This window comes from Triticum aestivum, chromosome 4B (genome assembly GCF_018294505.1).
Source record: "Triticum aestivum cultivar Chinese Spring chromosome 4B, IWGSC CS RefSeq v2.1, whole genome shotgun sequence".
In the NCBI taxonomy this organism is placed as follows: Eukaryota; Viridiplantae; Streptophyta; class Magnoliopsida; order Poales; family Poaceae; genus Triticum; species Triticum aestivum.
In genome coordinates this window covers 141,358,733-141,382,625 of record NC_057804.1, presented here as the reverse complement: position 1 = coordinate 141,382,625, position 23,893 = coordinate 141,358,733, and the positions used below count along the sequence as shown (strand labels likewise).

Sequence of the window (23,893 nt, the reverse complement as noted above, 5' to 3'; positions counted from 1 at the left end):
GGAATAAGCCCCTGGCCAGGGCACCGCCGCGACGACCGAATCAAGGCCACAGAATGTCAGATCGGGGATGTAGAACTCCGATTGAAACTGAACTATCCCGACGCCATCAACCTATCAGCAAAGGGCAACCCAAATTGATGAACCCTAATTCCGCAATATCACCCAAATCGACCCTGAAACTTACATTGGCGGCCACCGACGAGGTTGTAGAAGACATGCCCGCCGTGCACGACGTACCCATCGCTCACCACGCCGTGCCCCTGCCCCTCTCTCTTCGACCGCGGCGGAAACGCCCGATCCAGTTCTTGCTCAAAAATGCCCCTGTCGTCGCAAGGAAGAAGAAAGAGGGGAGAGAAAGTGAACCGGTTAGTTGGGCCCAGATGTAAGGAAGGAGGGGCAAAAATGTCAAATAAACGGCACGTTAGCGGTCAAACAGCCTTGACTGGACGGAAACGGCTCGGAGGGGCATTTCTATAAGGGCACATGACGGCGGAGGGGCATTTTTGAGCAGGCTTTGAAATTAGGGGTATATCTGATTACGTGGTTCGAGTTAGGGACAGAAATGCAAATGGCCCTAAAAAAAATCATACTGTACTACGTACTCACTTGCTCTGCCCCCTCCCCGTCTCCCCCATTTGGACATTTCGTCCTTTCGCCTCCTCGATCACGTGATCATCTCCTCTGCTCTGCCCCCCGCCCGGCCACAGCGCCCTACACCACACAGCAAGGCGGCGGCTCGCCTCACCCAGCGCCGCCGCGGACCGCAAGGTGAGCCCAGACCCTCCCTCGTCCCTTGTTCGTGGTCCGTCTCCGCCCCGCCCCTTCCTTTGAGCGACATTGGACTGATCCTCTCGGGGCCTTAAAACCCTAGGTTGGTGGTGGCGGCGTCTGTCAGCGGCGGCCATCCATGGATTCCGGCGATGCACCTGAACGGTACGTGATGCCCAATCCCTCCTCTTTCCGTCTCTTGAGATCTCGCTCTAGGCCCTGCGAAATCAAGGAACGCGGCAGCTGCCTGCAATTTAGCGCCTTTCTTTTCCGATTTTGGCAGGATTCGCGAGGAAACGGGTTCTCGGAGCAGAGACGGCCTGCCTCAGCGTGACGCGACTGGAGCAGGTCCAGATGCTAATCGCCATGGGGGAGACCGCGTCCTTGCCAAGCGCCTGAAGGATGAATCGCCTGACACATCGGAGCCGCCGCCGTCACGGCTGAAGAAGGCTGTGGAGCTGGAGCCTCACCCCGCTCAGAACAGAGACGAGCAGTTCGTCTGGCCCTGGATGGGAGTGCTGGTCAATGTGCCTACCGAGTGGAAAGGAGGGCGCCAGGTCGGGGAAAGTGGGAACCGCCTGAAGGAGCAGCTCTCGGCCTTTTGCCCGCACAAGGTCAGTCCTTTGTGGAACCATAGAGGCCACACCGGGAACGCCATCGTTGAGTTTGGAAAAGACTATGCTTCTTTCTGCAACGCATTCAAGTTTGAGAACCACTTTGAGGCAGAAGGATATGGCAAGCGGGACTGGGAGCAGCACAAGTATCGAGGGCCCGAGATGTTTGGATGGGTTGCAAGGGCTGATGATCACAGAGCCCCGGGACCGGTCGGGGAGCATCTGCAGAAAAACGGTGATCTGAAAACCGTTGCAGAACTTGAGAATGAAGGAACACGCAAAACCGACAAGCTGGTAGCTAATTTAGCCAGCGCAATTGAGGTAAAGACCAAGCATGCCCAAGAACTTGAATGCAAGTACAATGAGACGACTACCTCACTTGACAAGGTGATGGAAGAAAAGGAGCTGGTCCTCCAGAGATATAATGATGGTTGGTTTGCAATCTTTTGCTGTTATCTCCTTTGAGCATTGGGGCCTTTCCCTTTCAGTTATCTAATTATGCATTTTGAACTTGCATTATCACCAGAAATCCGCAATATGCAGCAAATCGCTCGTAGGCATTCGCAGATGATCCTTAATGAGAATCAGAAACTTCGTTCGGAACTGGAGGCCAAGATGCAGGATCTTGAATTCAAATCCAGGCAGCTTGATGAGCTTGCTGTGCGTAGTGACTCGGATAGAAGGAACCTTGAGAAAGAGAAGGAGAAGGTGCGTGTCCCTTGTCGCCGATAAAGAATTATGGAAGTTAGTTTTTGTGTCCTCTCCTCTTGTTTGTTTTCGAGGATGGTTGATTATTTCTGTGCTTCTTTTAAATAGCATCTTTCTGTTTACTAGTAACTAGCTGGATGACCTGTGCATATGCACGGCTAGAATTACTACATGGCATTAATATTGGAGTTTTCTTCTCCTTCCTATTTGTAAATGAATGATCCACGATTTAATTCATGCCACATTCATTAGTATTTGTATGTCTTTCTAATATAGAAAATAACGGTAGCCACTAGCGAGTGTATTTTGTTTAACAAAGGAAGACCGTTAGCATTGAGATTCGTGGCCCACTATATACAGCACAATAGACTTTCTTACTAACCTCTAATTTTACCTCATCCACTCTTGTTTATCTCGTGTTCCCTATCTTACTGAGAATATTTTTTTCCGTATTCTCCAGCATGAATTAAATTCAAACGTGGGGCACCAGTACTTAAACACCGTGTTCTGGTTTTTTAGTTGTCCTGTTATCTAATGCAAATATCATGCCTTCTGATGCTTCCATGCATCCTCATATTGCTCTAGTTGTTTCTGTCATCTACCCATCTAAGGCATGTAATTATCTGGGATATTTATTCAAAATTGCTACAATATTTTCTCTCGTGGTAGTTTTTTCTCCTGTTGTACACATGCTGTATTGCATAGGCTTATATTTTTCAGCACGGCTGAAACTACATACTAGATACTCACGTGATTTGTTGCTTCCCATATTTACTTTGACAACAATGGCACCATTTTGCATTTTATATACATTATGTTTTCGCTTACACACAATGCATTACCATTGATCATTCTTACCTGATGGCATGCATGCTCTGTATGTGGTCCTTATGTATGCTTGGACTTTTGATCCTTTCCAATCTACCACTTCTCTCTGTCTTTTTTAGTTGCTGTAAACTTTTGACCGCCAGTCCATACGTGCATGCATGGTTATAGAACTATGCACCCGAGGAATGTACTTAGATCCATGGCATGTTACACTAAATTTGTTGGCCTTATTTTACACAATTTCATAGTAATCTACACCGTTGCAATCTGATTTTACCAAAATAAATGCTTTAAGTAGATACTTTCTTCTAGTGCATAAACACCGTTATAGTACATTCATCAAAATAACCTGCGTACGTTTCCTATTACTCTGAAATACATCAAAATATGTGGTGTAGATATTCTATTTTTTTATAGAAGCAATCAAAGATGTTATCATGTCGGCCATCAGAAGTAAATGCTGTGAACCTTTCTTTCTTAACGCTGTGCGTACTAGTATCGCTATTGAATCTGCAGAAAGTATTTCTATATTGTTCAGTTGAGATCTACTGACAGTTTTTGTTGCACTTTTCTTGCGTTTGACATGTAGTTTTGAGATGCGCGGGTTTTTATTTTTTCCAGAACTTGATCAGTTTGACATTACTATTCATTTGCACTTTGCTCAAATTTCTAAGAGTAGTAGCCTGAACTCTGAAGTTGACGTGTAGTACAAATTGGGATGCATGACGTTTCGTAATTCGACTCCTAATCTGATTCAAGTGTGCGGGCTCTGATTTTTCACGAGAAGTATGCCTTAATTGAGATGCATAGGTGACTTTCCCTATTCGATTCCTAAGCTGATTTAAGCATACAGGCTCCTATTTTGAGAGGAGCACGCGTATGGGATTCTGATTCAGATGTACATAAGTTCTTTCCTAGTTTTATCTTACAGTTCTATACCAAGCACTGTTGTCAGTTGAAATTGGTCTATGGTTTTGTGCGCGTGCGTCCATCTGAACGTCTTAGTTTTTGTTGTTAAGTTGATCTTGATGTCCAATTTTTCTAACCTTAAATTGGTGAATCTTCACCTTTCATTTCATGTTGGTTTAACAATATAATAAATAGATTCCTATCATTGCGGTTTTTCTTATTTTTGTCGTCACTCGAAATTCCGCTCTTGGACGACAATAGATTGCAGAGGGTTTAACAGTAGGACAATTTCAGCAGAATGCACGTAATTTGGTTTTTACTTCTAGAGAGGGCATGACGGTAGGCGTGAAATGTAGACGCCATTTGGTACCCCCCCCCCCCCCCCCCCCCAAGTATCTCTGCATAAAACTCATGTCAGGTTGTTGTGGTGAATACAGAACGAGATCAGATGGCAACGTCGGAGCAACAGAAGGCAGATGAAAATGTGCTGAAGCTTGTGGCAAAACACAAGGTTTGTGCCTTACTATATATTGTTTTACTTGAGGTTTTGAGATACTAATATCTATGACTATCTTCCTGTGCTGAAAATGGCAAACTGCAGAGGGAGAAAAAGGCTGCTCTAGATGAGATTATCAAGTTAGAGCAGAAACTGGATGCCAAACAGAAGCTTGAGCTAGAAATAAAACAGTTGCAGGGAAAATTGGAAGTGATGAAGCATATGCCAGGTGAAGAAGACTCTGAATCAAAGAGAAAAATAGATGAACTTAGTGCCGAGCTTCAGGACAAGTATGATGAAATGGATGCAGTGGAAGCACTCCACCACACTCTGCTTATGAAGGAAAGGATAAGCAACGATGAGTTGCAAGATGCTCGGAAGAAGCTAATAGATGTAAGTTATCTCATCGATTGAGTACTTGCATTTGTCTAGTATTATGTTTGAATTACATTTCAAAGCTATCTATTGCATATGCTGCAGGGTCTGCGGGATGTTACAACTGCCCGAGCAACTGTAGGCGTTAAAAGAATGGGTGATCTTGATCTGAAATCATTTGCTAAGGCTTGCAAAGGTAAAATGTCAGAAGAAGATGCAGAAGTAACTGCTTCCATTCTTTGTTCAAAGTGGGAAGAGGAGATTAAAAATCCAGAATGGCACCCTTTTAAAGTTATCATGGTCGAGGGCAGAGAGAAGGTAGTAATATCTTCGCTCTTGCTTTTATACACTTGATGTTCTCTAATAGCTTGTATCTCGAGTTACCAATTTCACATTGAATTTCCTGTTCTGCAAACATTAGCTCGGTTCATCTATTCATAAGTAAATTGTGGTGAGAGCTAAAAATTGGAGACACAAAGTTTAATTTACTGCCCTGCATATTCTTACATTAATCTAAAGGGACAAAAGTAGCAGAAATTCTCACATTAATAATGGAAAGGGAAAAATACCTAATCTGTTGATCAAAAGTATTATCAACCATAGGTAGCGAGAGAAAGAATATTCCATAATACAAACATTGGACTTACCGAGTTAAGGGCTCCGGTAGTGTTATCATTTCTGAATCTTGCTGTGTTTGAGTCTGACCCAAAAACATTAGTTACATTACTAATCAGGTCCTTTCTTTTTCCTCCATCTGTTACTTCCTTGGTCCTTCATTACATGCAAATAAGAGTGGAGGAAACAAGAAAACGTCAGCCACCAATTGTAACCAGCCAAGGGGCTATATTCTTGTGTAATTTAAATAATGTAGTTTTTCATGGGAGTTATAAATATCTTGTTTTTCATGGCATGGTCTCAACTGTGGATGTAAGCTACCGCACGATATCTTTTACAGCTAACCAATTAGAAAGTCAATTAGGCTATGCCATAAATAATTTTTCTTTTGTGCAATAGCAAATATTGGATGCTTGATGAAGGAATCTGAAAAATTAGCCATATGTATCTACTCCCTCCTTCCATCTATATAAGGCCTAATGTGTTTTACAAGAACGCCTTTGACTATTGACAAGATTAATAGTACATGACATGCATAATGTGAAAATTATATCATTGAAAGCTCCTTTCACATACGAATTTGACGGTATGCTTTGTGCAAGTTGCATGTCATATATTATTGCTCTAACATTTGGTCAAAATTAGCCTCGAAAAACGCATTAGGCCCTATATAGATGGAAGGAGGGAGTATGCTTGTAGTGAATGTTGGATAAGTTTCATTTACTTGATTTAGCAGCTTGTGGAGAGCTTGGTCATATGCATATATTTGTGCAACTTCAATGCTAGGAAGCAAGATTTTTGAGTTCCTGTGTGCAAAACCTTATGTTGATGTTAGCTGCTCTTGATTGAGATTTATAGCATCTAATTAAATAAATGGTGACTTGTATTTATTCAAGACTCTCTTTCTTCCATTTGTTGCTTTTCTTTGAAGCTGATGGTCAGTTCTATACCAGTTAAGTTATATTTAATTTGCCAGCTTTTTGGAAAGATAGTACATCTAGCATTTGCTCATGGAGTAACCAAACTTCTTACCGATAAAAAGCTTGCCACTCAGTACCCACATTGCCGGATGCTAATAACTCCCCCTCTCCTAGAAGTTTATGATAGGGACGCTTTATGATATTCCTTATAGTCAATTAAAAGTTGGTTCTCAGTTCCTAGCTTGGTTAAGCTGGACACAACGTGTCTTGGCTGTTGGAATTTGACATGATACTTGATACATGGAGCTCAAAGCCCTCCTGCCATCTGCAAACAATGTTTCCCCCCTGAACTTTCTGTAGCATACTTGTTCCACATGCATGGAAAGGTCATTGTGTATGTATATTTGATATACTGGTTTATTAATGCAGCCATGCATTACTATGTAATGAAGCAGGCGTGTCTTACATTATTTCACACACATAAATTATTTTTGCTCATCCATGTTTTGTTATACTGTGGCAGCATTTAGACACTACATAGCTCCTGTATGAATACTTTGCTAAATTCACAGCACAAGATCGTTGATCACTGTCTGTCTTAGGCATATTTGTGGAGCGTGCAAAGTTTTGAAGCTTTTGGTGCCTGTTTTGTCTTACATGTTTAAAATGTAGTAGTATGTTTATCTAATGGTGTGTGCGTTCATGTTAGGAAATTCTCCGTGAGGATGATGAGAAGCTGCAGGAACTCAAAGAAGAGCATGGTGGGGAAGTCTATGGGTTGGTGACAAAGGCTTTGCTTGAAGTGAATGAGTACAACCCTAGCGGCCGCTATTCTGTGCCGGAGCTGTGGAACCACAAAGAGAATAGGAAGGCAACCCTGAAAGAAGTGGTCCAGTACGTGCTGAGGCAGTGGCGCACACAGAAGCGGAAGCGCTGAGCCCAAGTACCTAGGTTCCTGAAGCAGTGAAGTAGTGAAGTAGAAGTGTATTAACGTTATCTTGTGATGAACTCATGAATGTTGGTGATGGTTTAGCTGTGGATCATTCAGCCTGGCCCTGGCCCTGGTTGGTATAGCATCGACATGGATGCTAGTAATTGGAGATTTCGAACTGCCCTGTTCCTGATAATGTATTTTGCACCAAGCTATGAAGTAACTGTTGCTGAAATGATTTCAGCGACAGTTAATTCCGAATGGAGTTAGTAGTATGAATGGGCTTGTTGGAAACATGAGCCCGAGTACTAGTATTGGTTAGTTATATAGCAGGAGAATAGATTGGCGCGTGATCGTGTTTTATAACCCACCACCGAAGGCAAGGATTCCTTCATTCAGAGCTAAAGTTTCCATCCATCAGTTCTTTTTCAGTTGCCAGAGAATTATCTCTTGCCACAGAGCAACTAGGTACTCCACGGTTAGAACAAGCCACACACTCACAGCAATGTCACAACGGCAGGGTGTACCACCGCCGTGTGAGGGACCAGGTCCAAGTGTAGCGAGTGCGTTGGGTCCACTTGTAAGGCCAGCTGGCCAGTGGCAGCGTGCGTGCGTCGTGTACTTAAGCCCAGGGTGGGCGCGCGTGTTGGACAGGCTGGTAAAACTGAATCTGAAATCCTCACCTAACCTGTTCCCTCTGCTCATCCCCTTCCTCACGCAACTCATCCCCTCTCCCGGCTGCTCCACCTACTCTGGATCGGCCTCCAATCGAGATCGTGGTGTGACAATTGGTTATCAGAGCCATCGAATCCTGCCCAAATTTTTTTTCTCCGCTGCTCCGAGATCCTCCTGGCCTCGATCTGTAACACCCACCATCGCGGGTGCGACTTGCTCCGGCGACTCGCCCAAAATCCCCGATGGGGTTTGATCGGTTCGGAGAGGAGCAATGGCACCTTCCAAGCCCTCAGTCCAGACGCGACAGCTGCTGTCCGCCATGGACGACAACACAAGCACTCTCAAGTCCCTCATGGAGAGCATCATCTCCCGCCTCGACGAGCAGAAGGTCGACAGCGACAAGCGACTTGAAGCTCAGGCCGCCTTCAACGCTCAAGTCTCGCAAGATCCGCGGGCTCTCTCCAAGCAGGTGGATCTCACCCAAGCCAATGTCGACGACACGCGCAAGGCGCTCGAGCGGTCGCCATCGCCGCACGGATCGGGATCCGCCACCGTCATCAACCCCTTTTCACCACCACCACCACCACCACCCCTGTGTCCTGCTCCCGTCCCACAACATCATCCACAAGGGCCACCGCCACCCCCTCGCCTCGAGGACCAGCGACCCCCGCTGCTGCATACGCCGCATCACCAACCAGCACAGGTGCATCACCACCAGCATACCGACGGCTACATCAAGCCCCCCAAGCACTGAAGGAAATATGCCCTAGAGGCAATAATAAAGTTATTATTTATTTCCTTATATCATGATAAATGTTTATTATTCATGCTAGAATTGTATTAACCGGAAACATAATACATGTGTGAATACATAAACAAACATAGTGTCACTAGTATGCCTCTACTTGACTAGCTCGTTGAATCAAAGATGGTTAAGTTTCCTAGCCATAGACATGAGTTGTCATTTGATTAACGGGATCACATCATTAGGAGAATGATGTGATTGACATGACCCATTCCGTTAGCCTAGCACTTGATCGTTTAGTATGTTGCTATTGCTTTCTTCATGACTTATACATGTTCCTGTAACTATGAGATTATGCAACTCCCGTTTACCGGAGGAACACTTTGGGTGCTACCAAACATTACAACGTAACTGGGTGATTATAAAGGAGTACTACAGGTGTCTCCAAAGGTACATGTTGGGTTGGCGTATTTCAAGATTAGGTTTTGTCACTCCGATTGTCGGAGAGGTATCTCTGGGCCCTCTCGGTAATGCACATCACTATAAGCCTTGCAAGCAATGTGACTAATGAGTTAGTTGCGGGATGATGCATTATGTAACGAGTAAAGAGACTTGGCGATAACGAGATTGAACTAGGTATTGGATACCGACGATCGAATCTCGGGCAAGTAACATACCGATGACAAAGGGAACAACGTATGTTGTTATACGGTTTGACCGATAAAGATCTTCGTAGAATATGTAGGAGCCAATATGAGCATCCAGGTTCCGCTATTGGTTATTGACCAAGAATAGTTCTAGGTCATGTCTACATAGTTCTCAAACCCGCAGGGTCCGCACGCTTAAGGTTTCGATGACAGTTATATTATGAGTTTATGAGTTTTTATGTACCGAAGGAGTTCGGAGTCCCGGATGAGATCGAGGACATGACGAGGAGTCTCGAAATGGTCGAGACATAAAGATCGATATATTGGACGACTATATTCGGAGTTCGAAAAGGTTCCGAGTGATTCGGGTATTTTTCGGAGTACCGGAGAGTTACGGGAATTCGCTTGGGAGTATATGGGCCTTATTGGGCCATACGGGAATAGAGGAGAGAAGCCGAAAGGAAGGAGGCGTGCAGCCCCCATCTGGTCCGAATTGGACAAGGGGTGCGGCCCCCCTTTCCTTCCTCCTCTCCCCCTCTTTCCCCCCTTCTCCTACTCCAACAAGGAAGGAGGGAGTCCTACTCCCGGTGGGAGTAGGACTCCCCTTGGCGCGCCCCTCCTAGGCCGGCCGCCCCTCCCCCCTTGCTCCTTTATATACGAGGGCAGGGGGGGCACCTCTAGGCACGACAACACAAGTTGATCTACGGATTGTTCCTTAGCCGTGTGCGGTGCCCCCCTCCATCATATTTCACCTTGGTCATATCGTTGCGGAGTTTAAGCGAAGCCCTGCGCCGGTAGAACATCATCATCGTCACCACGCCATCGTGCTGACAGAACTCATCCCCGAAGCTTTGCTAGATCGAAGCCCGGGGATCATCATCGAGCTGAACGTGTGCTGAACTCGGAGGTGCCGTACGTTCGGTGCTTGGATCGGTCAGATCGTGAAGACGTATGACTACATCAACCGCGTTGTCATAACGTTTCCGCTTACGGTCTACGAGGGTACGCGGACAACACTCTCCCCTCTCGTTGCTATGTCATCACCATGATCTTGTGTGTACGTAGGAATTTTTTTGAAATTACTACGTTCCCCAACAATGGCATCCGAGCCTAGGTTTTATGCGTAGATGTCATATGCACGAGTAGAACACAAGTGAGTTGTGGGCGATACAAGTCATACTGCTTACCAGCATGTCATACTTTGGTTCGACGGTATTGTGAGAGCGGCCCGGACCGACATTACACGTACGCTTACGTGAGACTGGTTTCACCATTACGAGCACTCGTGCTTAAAGGTGGCTGGCGGGTGTCTGTCTCTCTCACTTTAGTTGAACCGAGTGTGGCTACGCCCGGTCCTTGCGAAGGTTAAAACAACACCAACTTGACAAACTATCGTTGTGGTTTTGATGCGTAGGTAAGAACGGTTCTTGCTAAGCCCGTAGCAGCCACGTAAAATTTGCAACAACAAAGTAGAGGACGTCTAACTTGTTTTTGCAGGGCATGTTGTGATGTGATATGGTCAAGACGTGATGCTATATTTTATTGTATGAGATGATCATGTTTTGTAACCGAAGTTATCGGCAACTGGCAGGAGCAATATGGTTGTCGCTTTATTGTATGCAATGCAATCGCCCTGTAATGCTTTACTTTATCACTAAGCGGTAGCGATAGTCGTAGAAGCATAAGATTGGCGAGACGACAACGATGCTACGATGGAGATCAAGGTGTCGTGCCGGTGACGATGGTGATCATGATGGTGCTTCGGAGATGGAGATCACAAGCACAAGATGATGATGGCCATATCATATCACTTATATTGATTGCATGTGATGTTTATCCTTTATGCATCTTATCTTGCTTTGATTGACGGTGGCATTTTAAGATGATCTCTCACTAAATTATCAAGAAGTGTTCTCCCTGAGTATGCACCATTGCCAAAGTTCGTCGTGCCCAGACACCACGTGATGATCAGGTGTGATAAGCTCAACGTCCATCTACAATGGGTGCAAGCCAGTTTTGCACACGCAGAATACTCAGGTTAAACTTGACGAGCCTAGCATATGCAGATATGGCCTCGGAACACAGAGACCGAAAGGTCGAGCATGAATCATATAGTAGATATGATCAACATATTGATGTTCACCGTTGAAACTACTCCATCTCACGTGACGATCGGACATGGTGTAGTTGATATGGATCACGTAATCACTTAGAAGATTAGAGGGATGTCTATCTAAGTGGGAGTTCTTAAGTAATATGATTAATTGAACTTAAATTTATCATGAACTTAGTCATGGTAGTATTTTGCAAATTATGTTGTAGATCAATAGCTTGCGTTGTTGCTTTCATATGTTTATTTTGATATGTTCCTAGAGAAAATTGTGTTGAAAGATGTTAGTAGCAATGATGCGGATTGGATCCGTGATATGAGGTTTATCCTCATTGCTGCACAGAAGAATTATGTCCTTAATGCACCGCTAGGTGACAGACCTATTGCAGGAGCAGACGTAGACGTTATGAACGTTTGGCTAGTTCAATATGATGACTACTTGATAGTTTAGTGCACCATGCTTAACGGCTTAGAATCGGGACTTCAAAGATGTTTTGAACGTCATGGACCATATGAGATGTTCCAGGAATTGAAGTTAATATTTCAAGCAAATACCCGAGTTGAGAGATATGAAGTCTCCAAAGTTCTATAGCTAAAAGATGGAGGAGAATCGCTCAACTAGTAAGCATGTGCTCAGACTGTCTGGGTACTTCAATCACTTGAATCAAGTGGGAGTTAATCTTCCAGATAAGATAGTGATTGACAGAATTCTCTAGTCACCATCACTAAGTTACTAGAACTTCGTGATGAACTATAGTATGCAAGGGATGACGAAAACAATTCCCGAACTCTTTGTGATGTTGAAATCGATGAATGTAGAAATCAAGAAAAAGCATCAAGTGTTGATGATTGACAAGACCACTAGTTTCAAGAAAAGGGCAAAGGGAAAGAAAGGGAAACTTCAAGTAGAATGGCAAACAAGTTGTCACTCCCGTGAAGAAGCCCAAAGTTGGACCTAAGCCTGAAACTGAGTGCTTCTACTGCAAAGGAAATGGTCACTGGAAGTGGAACTACTCCAAATATTTGGTGGATAAGAAGGATGGCAAAGTGAACAAGGGTATATTTGATATACAGGTTATTGATGTGTGCCTTACTAGTGTTTATAGTAGCCCCTGAGTATTTGATACTTGTTCGGTTACTAAGATTAGTAACTCGAAACAGGAGTTACAGAATAAACAGAGACTAGTTGAAGGGGAAGTGACGATGAGTGTTGGAAGTAGTTCCAAGATTGATATGATCATCATCGCACACTCCCTATACTTTCGGGATTAATGTTAAACCTAAATAAATGTTATTTGGCATTTGCGTTGAGCATGAACATGATTTGATCGTGTTTATTGCGATACGGTTATTCATTTAAAGTTAGAGAATAATTGTTATTCTGTTTATATGAATAAGACCTTCGATGGTTATACACCCAATGAAAATAGTTTGTTGGATCTCGATCATAGTGATACACATATTCATAATATTGATGCCAAAAGATGCGAAGTTAATAATGATAGTGCAACTTATTTGTGGCACTGCCGTTTGGGTCATATCGGTGTAAAGCGCATGAAGAAACTCCATAAAGATGGATTTTCGGAATCACTTGGTTATGAATCATTTGATGCTTGCGAACCGTGCCTTTTGGGCAAGATGACTAAAACTCCGTTCTCCGAAACAATGGAACAAGCTACTGACTTATTGGAAATAATACATACCGATGTATGCGATCCAATGAGTGTTGATGCTCGTGGCAAGTATCGTTATTTTCTGACCTTCACAAGATGATTTGAGCAGATATGGGTATATCTACTTGATGAAACATAAGTCTAAAATAGTTGAAAGGTTCAAAGAATTTCAGAGTGAAGTGGAAAAATCATCGTAACAAGAAAATAAAGTTTCTACGATCTGATCGCGGAGACGAATATTTGAGTTACGAGTTTGGTCTTCAATTAAAACAATGTGGAATAGTTTCACAGCTCACGCCACCTGGAACACCACAATGTTATGGTGTGTCCGAACGTCGTAACCGCACTTTATTGGATATGGTGCGATCTATGATGTCTCTTACTGATTTACCATTATCGTTTTGGGGTTATGCATTAGAGACAGCTGCATTCACGTTAAAAGGGCACCATCTAAATCCGTTGAGACGACATCGTATGAACTATGGTTTAGAAGTAAACCTAAGCTGTCGTTTCTTAAAGTTTGGAGTTGCGATGCTTATATGAAAAAGGTTTTCAACCTGATAAGCTCGAACCCAAATCGGAGAAGTGCGTCTTCATAGAATACCCAAAGGAAACTGTTGGGTACTCCTTCTATCACAAATCCAAAGGCAAAACATTCGTTGCTAAGAATGGATCCTTTCTAGAGAAGGAGTTTCTCTCGAAAGAAGTGAGTGGGAGGGAACTTAATGATGTAACTGTACCTGCTCCCTCATTTGAAAGTAGTTCATCAAGAAATCTGTTCCTGTGACTACTACACCAATTAGTGAGGAAGTTAATGATGATGATCATGAAACTTCAGATTAAGCTACTACAGAACCTCGTAGGTCTTACAGAGTAAGATCCGCACCAGAGTGGTACAGTAATCCTATTCTGGAAGTTATGTTACTAGACCATGACGAACCTACGAACTATGAAGAAGCGATGGTGAGCCCAGATTCCGCAAAATGGCTTGAAGCCATGAGATCTGAGATAAGATCCATGTATGAAAACAAAGTATGGACTTTGATTGACTTGCCCAATGATCGGCGAGACATTGAGATTAAATGGATCTTTAAGAGGAAGACGGACGCTGATAGTGTTACTATCTACAAAGCTAGAATTGTCACAAAAGGTTTTCGACAAGTTCAAGGTGTTGACTACGATGAGAGTGTTTCACTCGTATCTATGCTTAAGTCTGTCTGAATCATGTTAGCAATTGCCGCATTTTATGAAATCTGGCAAATGGATAAACAAAGCTGCATTCCTTAATGGTTTTCTTAAAGAAGAATTGTATATGATGCAACCAGAAGGTTTTGTCAATCCTAAAGGTGCTAACAAATTGTGCAAGCTCCAGCGATCCATCTATGGACTGGTGCAAGCATCTCGGAGTTGGAATATATGCTTTGATGAGTTGATCAAAGCATATGGTTTTATACAGACTTTTGAAGAAGCCTGTATTTACAAGAAAGTGAGTGGGAGCTCTGTAGCATTTCTAATATTATATGTGGATGACATATTGTTAATTGGAAATGATATGGAAATTCTGGATAGCATGAAAGGATACTTGAATAAAAGTTTTCAAAGCAAGACCTCGGTGAAGCTTCTTACACATTGAGCATCAAGATCTATATAGATAGATCAAGACGCTTGATAAGATTTTTCAATGAGTACATACCTTGATAATTTTTTGAAATAGTTCAAAATGGAACAGTCAAAGAAGGAGTTCTTGCCTGTGTTACAAGGTGTGAAGTTGAGTAAGACTCAAGACCCGACCATTGCAGAAAATAGAAAGAGAATGAAAAGTCATTCCCTATGCCTCAGTCATAGGTTCTATAAAGTATGCTATGTTGTGAACCAGACCTATTGTATACCTTGCTCTGTGTTTGGCAAAGGAATACAATTTTGATCTAATAAGTAGATCACTGGACATGGGTCAAGAATATCCTTAGTGAGGACTAAGGAGATGTTTCTCGATTATGGAGGTGATAAAAGAGCCCATCGTAAAAGTTACAACGATGCAAGCTTTTACACCAATCCAGATGACTCTAAGTCTCAATATGGATACATATTGAAAGTGTGAGCAATTAGCTAGGGTAGCTCCGTGCAGAGCATTGTGGACATAGAATATTTGCAAAATACATACGGCTTTGTATGTGACAGACCCGTTGACTAAATTTCTCTCACGAACAAAACATGATCATACCTTTGTACTCTTTGGGTGTTAATCACATAGCGATGTGAGCTAGACTATTGACTCTAGTAAACCCTTCGGGTGTTGGTCACTTAATGATGTGAACTATTGGGTATTAATCACATACAGATGTGAATATTGGTGTTAAATCACATGGCGATGTGAACTAGATTATTGACTCTAGTGCAAGTGGGAGACTGAAGGAAATATGCCCTAGAGGCAATAATAAAGTTATTATTTATTTTCTTATATCATGATAAATGTTTATTATTCATGCTAGAATTGTATTAACCGGAAACATAATACATGTGTGAATACATAGACAAACATAGTGTCACTAGTATGCCTCTACTTGACTAGCTCGTTGAATCAAAGATGGTTAAGTTTCCTAGCCATAGACATGAGTTGTCATTTGATTAACGGGATCACATCATTAGGAGAATGATGTGATTGACATGACCCATTCCGTTAGCCTAGCACTTGATCGTTTAGTATGTTGCTATTGCTTTCTTCATGACTTATACATGTTCCTGTAACTATGAGATTATGCAACTCCCGTTTACCGGAGGAACACTTTGGGTGCTACCAAACGTCACAACGTAACTGGGTGATTATAAAGGAGTACTACAGGTGTCTCCAAAGGTACATGTTGGGTTGGCGTATTTCAAGATTAGGTTTTGTCACTCCGATTGTCGGAGAGGTATCTCTGGGCCCTCTCGGTAATGCACATCACTATAAGCCTTGCAAGCAATGTGACTAATGAGTTAGTTGCGGGATGATGCATTATGTAACGAGTAAAGAGACTCGCCGATAACGAGATTGAACTAGGTATTGGATACCGACGATCGAATCTCGGGCAAGTAACATACCGATGACAAAGGGAACAACGTATGTTGTTATGCGGTTTGACCGATAAAGATCTTCGTAGAATATGTAGGAGCCAATATGAGCATCCAGGTTCCACTATTGGTTATTGACCAAGAATAGTTCTAGGTCATGTCTACATAGTTCTCGAACCCGTAGGGTCCGCACGCTTAAGGTTTCGATGACAGTTATATTATGAGTTTATGAGTTTTTATGTACCGAAGGAGTTCGGAGTCCCGGATGAGATCGGGACATGACGAGGAGTCTCGAAATGGTCGAGACGTAAAGATCGATATATTGGACGACTATATTCAGAGTTTGGAAAGGTTCCGAGTGATTTGGGTATTTTTCGGAGTACCGGAGAGTTATGGGAATTCGCCGGGGAGTATATGGGCCTTATTGGGCCATACGGGAATAGAGGAGAGAGGCCGAAAGGAAGGAGGGCGCAGCTCCCCTCTGGTCCGAATTGGACAAGGGGTGCGGCCCCCCTTTCCTTCCTCCTCTCCCCCTCTTTCCCCCCTTCTCCTACTCCAACAAGGAAGGAGGGAGTCCTACTCCCACCGGGAGTAGGACTCCCCTTGGCGTGCCCCTCCTAGGCCGGCCGCCCCTCCCCCCTTGCTCCTTTATATACGAGGGCAGGGGGGCACCTCTAGGCACGACAACACAAGTTGATCTACGGATTGTTCCTTAGCCGTGTGCGGTGCCCCCCTCCACCATATCCCACCTCGGTCATATCGTCGCGGAGTTTAGGCGAAGCCCTGCGCCGGTAGAACATCATCATCGTCACCACGCCGTCGTGCTGACGGAACTCATCCCCGAAGCTTTGCTGGATCGAAGCCCGGGGATCGTCATCGAGCTGAACGTGTGCTGAACTCGGAGGTGCCGTACGTTCGGTGCTTGGATCGGTCGGACCGTGAAGACGTACGACTACATTAACCGCGTTGTCATAACGCTTCTGCTTACGGTCTACAAGGGTACATGGACAACACTCTCCCCTCTCGTTGCTATGTCATCACCATGATCTTGTGTGTACGTAGGAATTTTTTTGAAATTACTATGTTCCCCAACAAGCACGACTTCCCCCGGTTCGACGGCAGCGCCCCCTACTTGTGGTTGGACCGTTGCCGCGCCTACTTCGACCTCTACCACGTCCCACCGTCCACATGGGTGACCACGGCGACGTTGTACATCGAGGGGCAGGCGGCGCATTGGCTGCAACCATTTCGACAAACACATAGCGGCCTGGCGTGGGAGGCGTTCTGCGCCGCGATCACCGAGGAGTTCGGCGTCGATGAGTTTGAGCTCGAGATGCACAAGCTCCTCCAGCTGCGTCAGAGCGGCACCGTGGGCGAATACCGCCAGGCATTCGACACACACATGTATCATCTGCTCGCGCTCGACCCGTCGCTCTCCACCAAGTTCTTCGTTACCCAGTTCCTTTTGGGGCTCAAGGACGAGCTGCGAGCGGCATTTCGACTCCAGGCACCGACAAGCATCACCCGGTCGTCGGTCCTGGCGCGGATTCAAGAGGAGGAGTTGAACACACCACGGGCGCGTCCACGCCCACAACCTCAAGGTCGCCCTCCGCCAGCACCCCGCGCCGCGCCCTGGAGCGGCAACGCGTCAACAACCGGACGATTACAACCACGAACGACAACTGAAGGAATTTCGTCGCGCCAACGGTCTCTGCATCAAGTGTGGCGATCGGTACAGCCGCGAGCATCGCTGCAGCCAACAGGCGCAGCTGCTCACGATCCAAGTGGGAGCCTATGGAGAAGTGCTCTCCGACGACACCGTCCACGCGCCCGACCTGCTCGACGCACCGGAGCAACCAGTTCCGCCACCAGAGTGCTGTACAATCTCCGCGCACGCATTGGACGGCTCCGAGGCACCCAACACCATCCGCCTTCGGGCCCTGGTGGGCAACCAAGTCATGCTACTGCTGCTCGACTCCGGCAGCACGCATAGCTTTGTCAGCAAATCCTTCATGGACAGGGTTGGCGCATCCACCCAGGAGATCGCGCCACTCGAGGTGCGTGTGGCCAATGGGGATCGCCTCAGCTGCTCACGTCAAGTTCCAGAGCTCAAATGGTGGATGCAAGGGCACACATTCTCCACGCCCATGTACGAGCTCGACACCGGTGCATATGACGACATTCTCGGCATGGACTGACTTGCCAAGCACAGCCCTATGACATGCCACTGGCAAGACAAGTTCATCTCATTTGTCCACAACGACAAAATGGTGACTCTCCAAGGTGTTCGACCCAAGACGACGACCACCCTTGCCGCAGTGCAACCAGCCGAGCTCTGCAAGCTCATCGCCGGCAATGACATCTGGGCCATGGCCATGGTCGAGATGCAATCAGCGGCGCCCAAGTCTCGCAAGCCATCCCTGACACCAATCAGCGATCTTCTGGAAGAGTTCACCAACGTCTTCGCCGCGCCAAAGGGCCTCCCTCCGCATCAACAGTATGACCACGCGGTCACCTTGGAGGACGGGGCGCAGCCAACAAACGCTCGTCCTTACCGTTACTCACCTCTCCAGAAGGACGAAATTGAGCGGCAAGTTAAAGAGATGCTTGATGCCGGTGTGATCGCTCATTCAGTCAGCCCGTACGCCACGCCGGTGCTGCTCGTGAAGAAGAAGGACGGTACCTGGCGATTCTGCGTCGACTACAGACGCCTCAATGACGTCACGGTGAAAAACAAGTTTCCCTTGCCGGTCGTCGATGAGCTTCTGGATGAACTGGCCGGCGCCGCCTACTTCTTCAAACTGGACTTGCGAGCAGGGTACCATCAAATTCGCATGCGTGAGGAGGACGGACACAAGACAACGTTCAAGACGCACCACGGCCACTTTCGGCCACTTTCAGTTTCGCGTCATGCCGTTCGGGTTAACCAATGCCCCGGCAACATTCCAGTGCTTGATGAATGCCATCTTCGCCAAGTATACGCGTAAGTTTGTCATCATATTCCTTGACGACATTCTCGTTTTCAGTGAGACCCTGGAAGAACACATCGAGCACCTCCGCCTCGTCCTCAACCTGCTCCGCGAGCATCAGCTGTACGCCAAGTTGTCCAAGTGCTCGTTTGCCCAGGACCACATCGACTACCTGGGTCACATCATCTCCAAGCAGGGTTATCTCTTGCCACGGAGCAACTAGGTACTCCACGGTTAGAACAAGCCACACACTCACATCAAGCACACCTCATCCTCATGCAAACACAGAGTAGCAACTTGAGGTAAACATTACAGCACTCACTACAGAACCATCAGATATTCAGGTTAGCAATCCAAAAACGTGTGCCTGCCTGCATTCATGCGCCGCGTCGTGTGTGTTGACTGTTGAAGACCTCAGTTGCGAGCGCCTATAATTGATGTAACAACAAAATACAGCCTGATTAGAACGAGTGAAGATGTAGTCCAGCAGTAACACATAGCAACAGTCAGAGTGTAGCAATAAAATCAGGCTGTACATTTCTTCAAGCGATTAAGTTCTTAAAGCTGAGCCACACTACATAACAATATATAAGATGGATTACTGGATTCACTAAGCAAGGTAGATTATTCAGCTAGTGTTGTCGACTGAAATGCCATACATAGTGTGCTAATAGCCTCACCAGGAGTTGACTCCCGGTAGCCTGAACTAAACGCCTGTGCGGGATCTCCTTATATCAATTAACAGAAGGTGTGCACACGACATGAAGCAAGTTGGTTACAGAAGCCATCTCATACGAGGCTAGATTCATCAATACCAGCAAGTATGGTACTGACAGGCGCTAACTAAGGATCTGTCGATGATCTTCAGAAATGAAATGCAAAACACAGAAAGTAGGCCACCTCAAGAAGATGGATTGCTCGATCTAGAAGTACTGTAGCTAGGGTTCTTAGCTAGCCGGGGGACAACCCCTTGCACAAGAGATGGATCTCACCGACCCCGAATGGTGCTTAAATAGCAAGGGAAAGTAGCTAAAAAGTAATAAAGCAGAGAAGCAGCGAGGCATAAAGTTTGGTAACAAGTGGGCCAGATTATGTAACAATATATATGATGAGTTAGTGGGTTCACTAAGCAAGGTAAATTATTCAGCTACTGTAGTGGGTACGCTAACAGCATCACTAGAAGTTAACTTGTAGAAGCCTGAAATAAACAATGGTGTGGGATCTTATATTAGTAGATAGACAAGGTGTGTACACAACATGTAGCAACTTGGTACAGCAGCAGCCACAAGGAACATAACTAGACATAACAGGGTGCTTGAAAACTGCGACAAAACAGAGTAATGCGCAGAAAATATGAACATACAAGAAGCAGAGCAATCATTCAACAAAATGTGTAGTAGCTTTGTGCAAAGTGAAAACTGAGAAACATGCAACCCCTAGTATTCTGAATGTCAAGGCTCACAGTTGGTCAACTATATCTAGTTGTCATGCAATTGAAACTTTAAAGATATAGCATTCCCAGAATTCATGCTAACTCAATCAACTCTCTCGAAACAGGCTTTCGCCCCGCTTTATATATAAAAGCAACAACCGAACAAAGTACACGGCCGAACGATACAAGGTGGAGAGGTAGTCCTCTTACAAAGCCGATCCCAGAATAAACGGATCACCAATGGTACCGACGAAAAAGCATAGGAGGACCCGAGTACAACGCTACGCTACGCCCTATACACCTAAGCTCCACGACAACGCCCTCAGGAGGGATGCCGGCGCCAAGCGTCGCCGCTATCGAGTCCACAATGGACAAAGGTTTTCACCCGGAACCCGGACACGGATGGGAACACCACGACGACATCTTCAATAAGAGAGTGGCGCCCTCGAGCGTCATCATCGTCGGCGCCAGAGCGCAGAGCTTTCGCCCGGTAGTTCTCGCGTGTCACCACGAGGTCTTCAGAAGAAGCATGACGAGCTCAACTCCCCAGATCTGGATCGAGGCGCCCCCACGGAGACCGAGAGCCCGCCCGAGCTACCTTGCGCCAAGCCCCACACGACCAAGAGACAATGCTACCACCGCCGCCATGGTGCCCGCTAGAGAGCCAACCATGTGGACCACCTTCCAGGGCCACCGCCCTGGCATCCATGCCACGAGACAAAGCCGACCGTCCGCTTCACCGTGCGCAAACCGCGGTTGGAGAAGCCCGGCATCAGCCCCCAGGCCAGGGTCAGCGCCACCACCGTAGGGGCACCCACGCCTAAAGTCCCCTCCTATCTAGGTGGACCGGGAGGGGGGGGACATGGCCCAGTGGCTACCGACGGCCATCGTCGAGCCATCAACTTAGACGATGCCAAATCCGCGGCCTACGGCACATATTCTGATTGCCGGCACAAATGTTGTCCTGACCACCACCGTCACGATCCTTCATCAACGCCATAATGAGAAGACGCCCCCCAATCGAACTACAAGCTCCCATCTTGACCGGAACAGAGGCGCCCCAGAGCCGTGCACCGACTCCAGGGCAACCGAACGCCGGACGCCGCGCGAGGAGCGACGAGCCCCATGCAGGAGTACCGCGTCAAACTCCCGCACCGGAGGCCAGTCCGCGTTGCCGGCCAACTACCAGCCAACGCAACCAGGGGGCGGATGCCGCCCCATCAGATCTGGGCATCCCGGATCCAGATGAGAGGCCGCCAAGGCAGCCGGCAGTCCGGCTGCCGAGTAGCCGCATCCACGGTGCCAACCCTGCGCCCCCTCGGCTCTCCACGCATCGTCCTGCCCCCGCCGCCCGAGACCAAGGCGTCCACCGTCCACCCACTCACCTTCCTCCACCCGCCCGTGAGAAGAGCCGCCGGCTACCTTGCTGCCAGCAGCCGCCGTCCGACGCCCAGGAAGCGCTAGGCCGCGCCGCCCACATCCCTCATTGCATCATCCCCTCACGCGCCAGATCCAAGCCGCTAGAGCTCGCCCCGCACGATCCTCCACCGTCCACGCCGCCACCACGCCAGCGGCCTCTAACGCACCCGGGCGGCGTCGCGCCGTGGCTCCCGCGCCGCACCTCTGCCTACGGGGGATCGAGAGGGCCCCGCAGCCGCCAGCCCGGGCGAGCTTTGCCCGGCCAGACCCCCTGGCGGCGACGGGAGAGGAGGAGGGAGGGTGGGGAGCTCGGCGGCGGCCACCTAGGGTTCCCTCCCCGGCACCGTGCGGGGGCGGCGCGGGAGGGAGAGGGAGAGTACAATCAATCAACCCTGTTGGTGTTGCCTCCTACGGTGAACTTAATTACGCTACTCAATCAACTAGAAGTTAGTAGTTTCCATACCTGCACATAAAGCTTCATATATCATAATCGAAGAACTCGGGGAAACCACGGAGTGAAATACACTGCTAGATGGTCATGACAAATCATGATGACAGGCATTACGCAACCAGCAAGCAATAAAACATGCTGCCATATGGTCATGTTGTACAAACTACTAGTTACCACAACAATTCAAGCTAATCATTCTACTAGAATCTGAGAACTACCCAATTTTCAGAACCACATTATGTAAAAGTATATATATGATGACTTAGTGGGTTCGCTTAGTAAGGTAAATTATTCAGCTATTGTAGTGGACTGAAATGCTGTAGTACGCTAACAGCCTCATGAGAAGTTAACTTGTGGAAGTCTTAAATAAACAATGGTGTGGGATCTTATATCAGTAGATAGAACATGAAGCAACTTTTTCTCAAAATAAAAACATAAAGCAACCTGGCAGAGCAGCCACAAGGTGCATAACTAGATATAGCAGGATGCTTGAACACTATGAAAAAACAGTATATCCGCAGAAAACATGAACGTACAAGAAGCAAAGCACTCAATCAATGAAATTTATAGTAGATGTGTGCAAACTTCAAACTGAGAAACATGCGACCCGTAGTATTCTGAATGTCAAGGCTTATAGTTGGTCGACTATATCTGGTGGTCATGTAGTTGAAACTTGAAAGGTATAACATCCCCAAAATTCATGCTAAATCAATAAACCTAGTTTCCATAGGTGCACATAGAGCTTCAAATTTCAAAATCCAGGAGAGTAAAATGCACTGCTAGATGGCCATGACTCATGATCAATCATGATGACAGGCAATATGCAACCAGCAAGCAATAAAAATCATGCTGCCAGATGGTCATATTGTACTACTAGTTACCTCAGCTATTCAAACCAATCATTCTAGCATAATCTGGGAACTAGCCATATTGCCTGCCTGGAATGCACTCAGTTCAACAGATTACAGTTCACACATTCAGTGACGCAAGATTGCAAAGTGAAGAATGGAAAGATGGGATCTGAGACACGTACCATGGAGTAGATTGGGCATGGATGCTGGTCAGTTGGTCGGCCGTTTCGTTTCGTCGAGCAGCTGGCGGGCATGCTGCCATTGGAGTTGGGAGGGGTGGGTGGGTATGAGGGGGAGGAGGTCGTGGACGTCCCTGGCAGCGAGGAGACGGAGAAGAGCCAGCTCCGCGCCCTTGAGGTTACGCGCCGCCGCCGATGCAGGTGGTTGAGGCCGAGGATGCAGTGCCGGCGTGACCTCGAGCCACTTAGGGTTACGGCTCGGTCGGTTCGATTCGGCTCGGTCGGAACCGAAACGTGCCGGTCGGCTCGAACCACTTGAGGTTACGCACACGCGGGGGTTTGGGAGCAGCCACGGTCGCCGGCCGCCGGAGCTCGGAGAGGCAACCGGACAGGAACTAAAGAAAAAAGATAGTAGAAGAGAAGAAAATGGTTGGGCTCAATTAGCCCGGCCCAAGAAAAAAAAGGCCTCCTGAGAGAGAGAGAGAGAGAGAGAGAAAGGCCAGAGAGACGAGGAGGTGGCCGTTAAATTC

General features: G+C 46.6%; 1 protein-coding gene across 1 annotated transcript; it reads left to right on the top strand.

Annotated features, from left to right (window-relative positions):
• Window positions 1-613: 613 nt before the first annotated feature.
• LOC123091502 (factor of DNA methylation 1) lies at window positions 614-7,425 on the top strand. The gene is made up of 9 exons (XM_044513035.1): window positions 614-768; window positions 872-933; window positions 1,052-1,812; window positions 1,909-2,096; window positions 3,874-3,889; window positions 4,271-4,338; window positions 4,429-4,716; window positions 4,804-5,016; window positions 6,943-7,425. Exons 2-9 carry the CDS (start codon window positions 908-910, stop codon window positions 7,168-7,170), a joined length of 1,788 nt encoding a protein of 595 aa, XP_044368970.1. The 5' UTR covers window positions 614-768; window positions 872-907; the 3' UTR covers window positions 7,171-7,425.
• The last annotated feature ends 16,468 nt before the right edge of the window (window positions 7,426-23,893 follow it).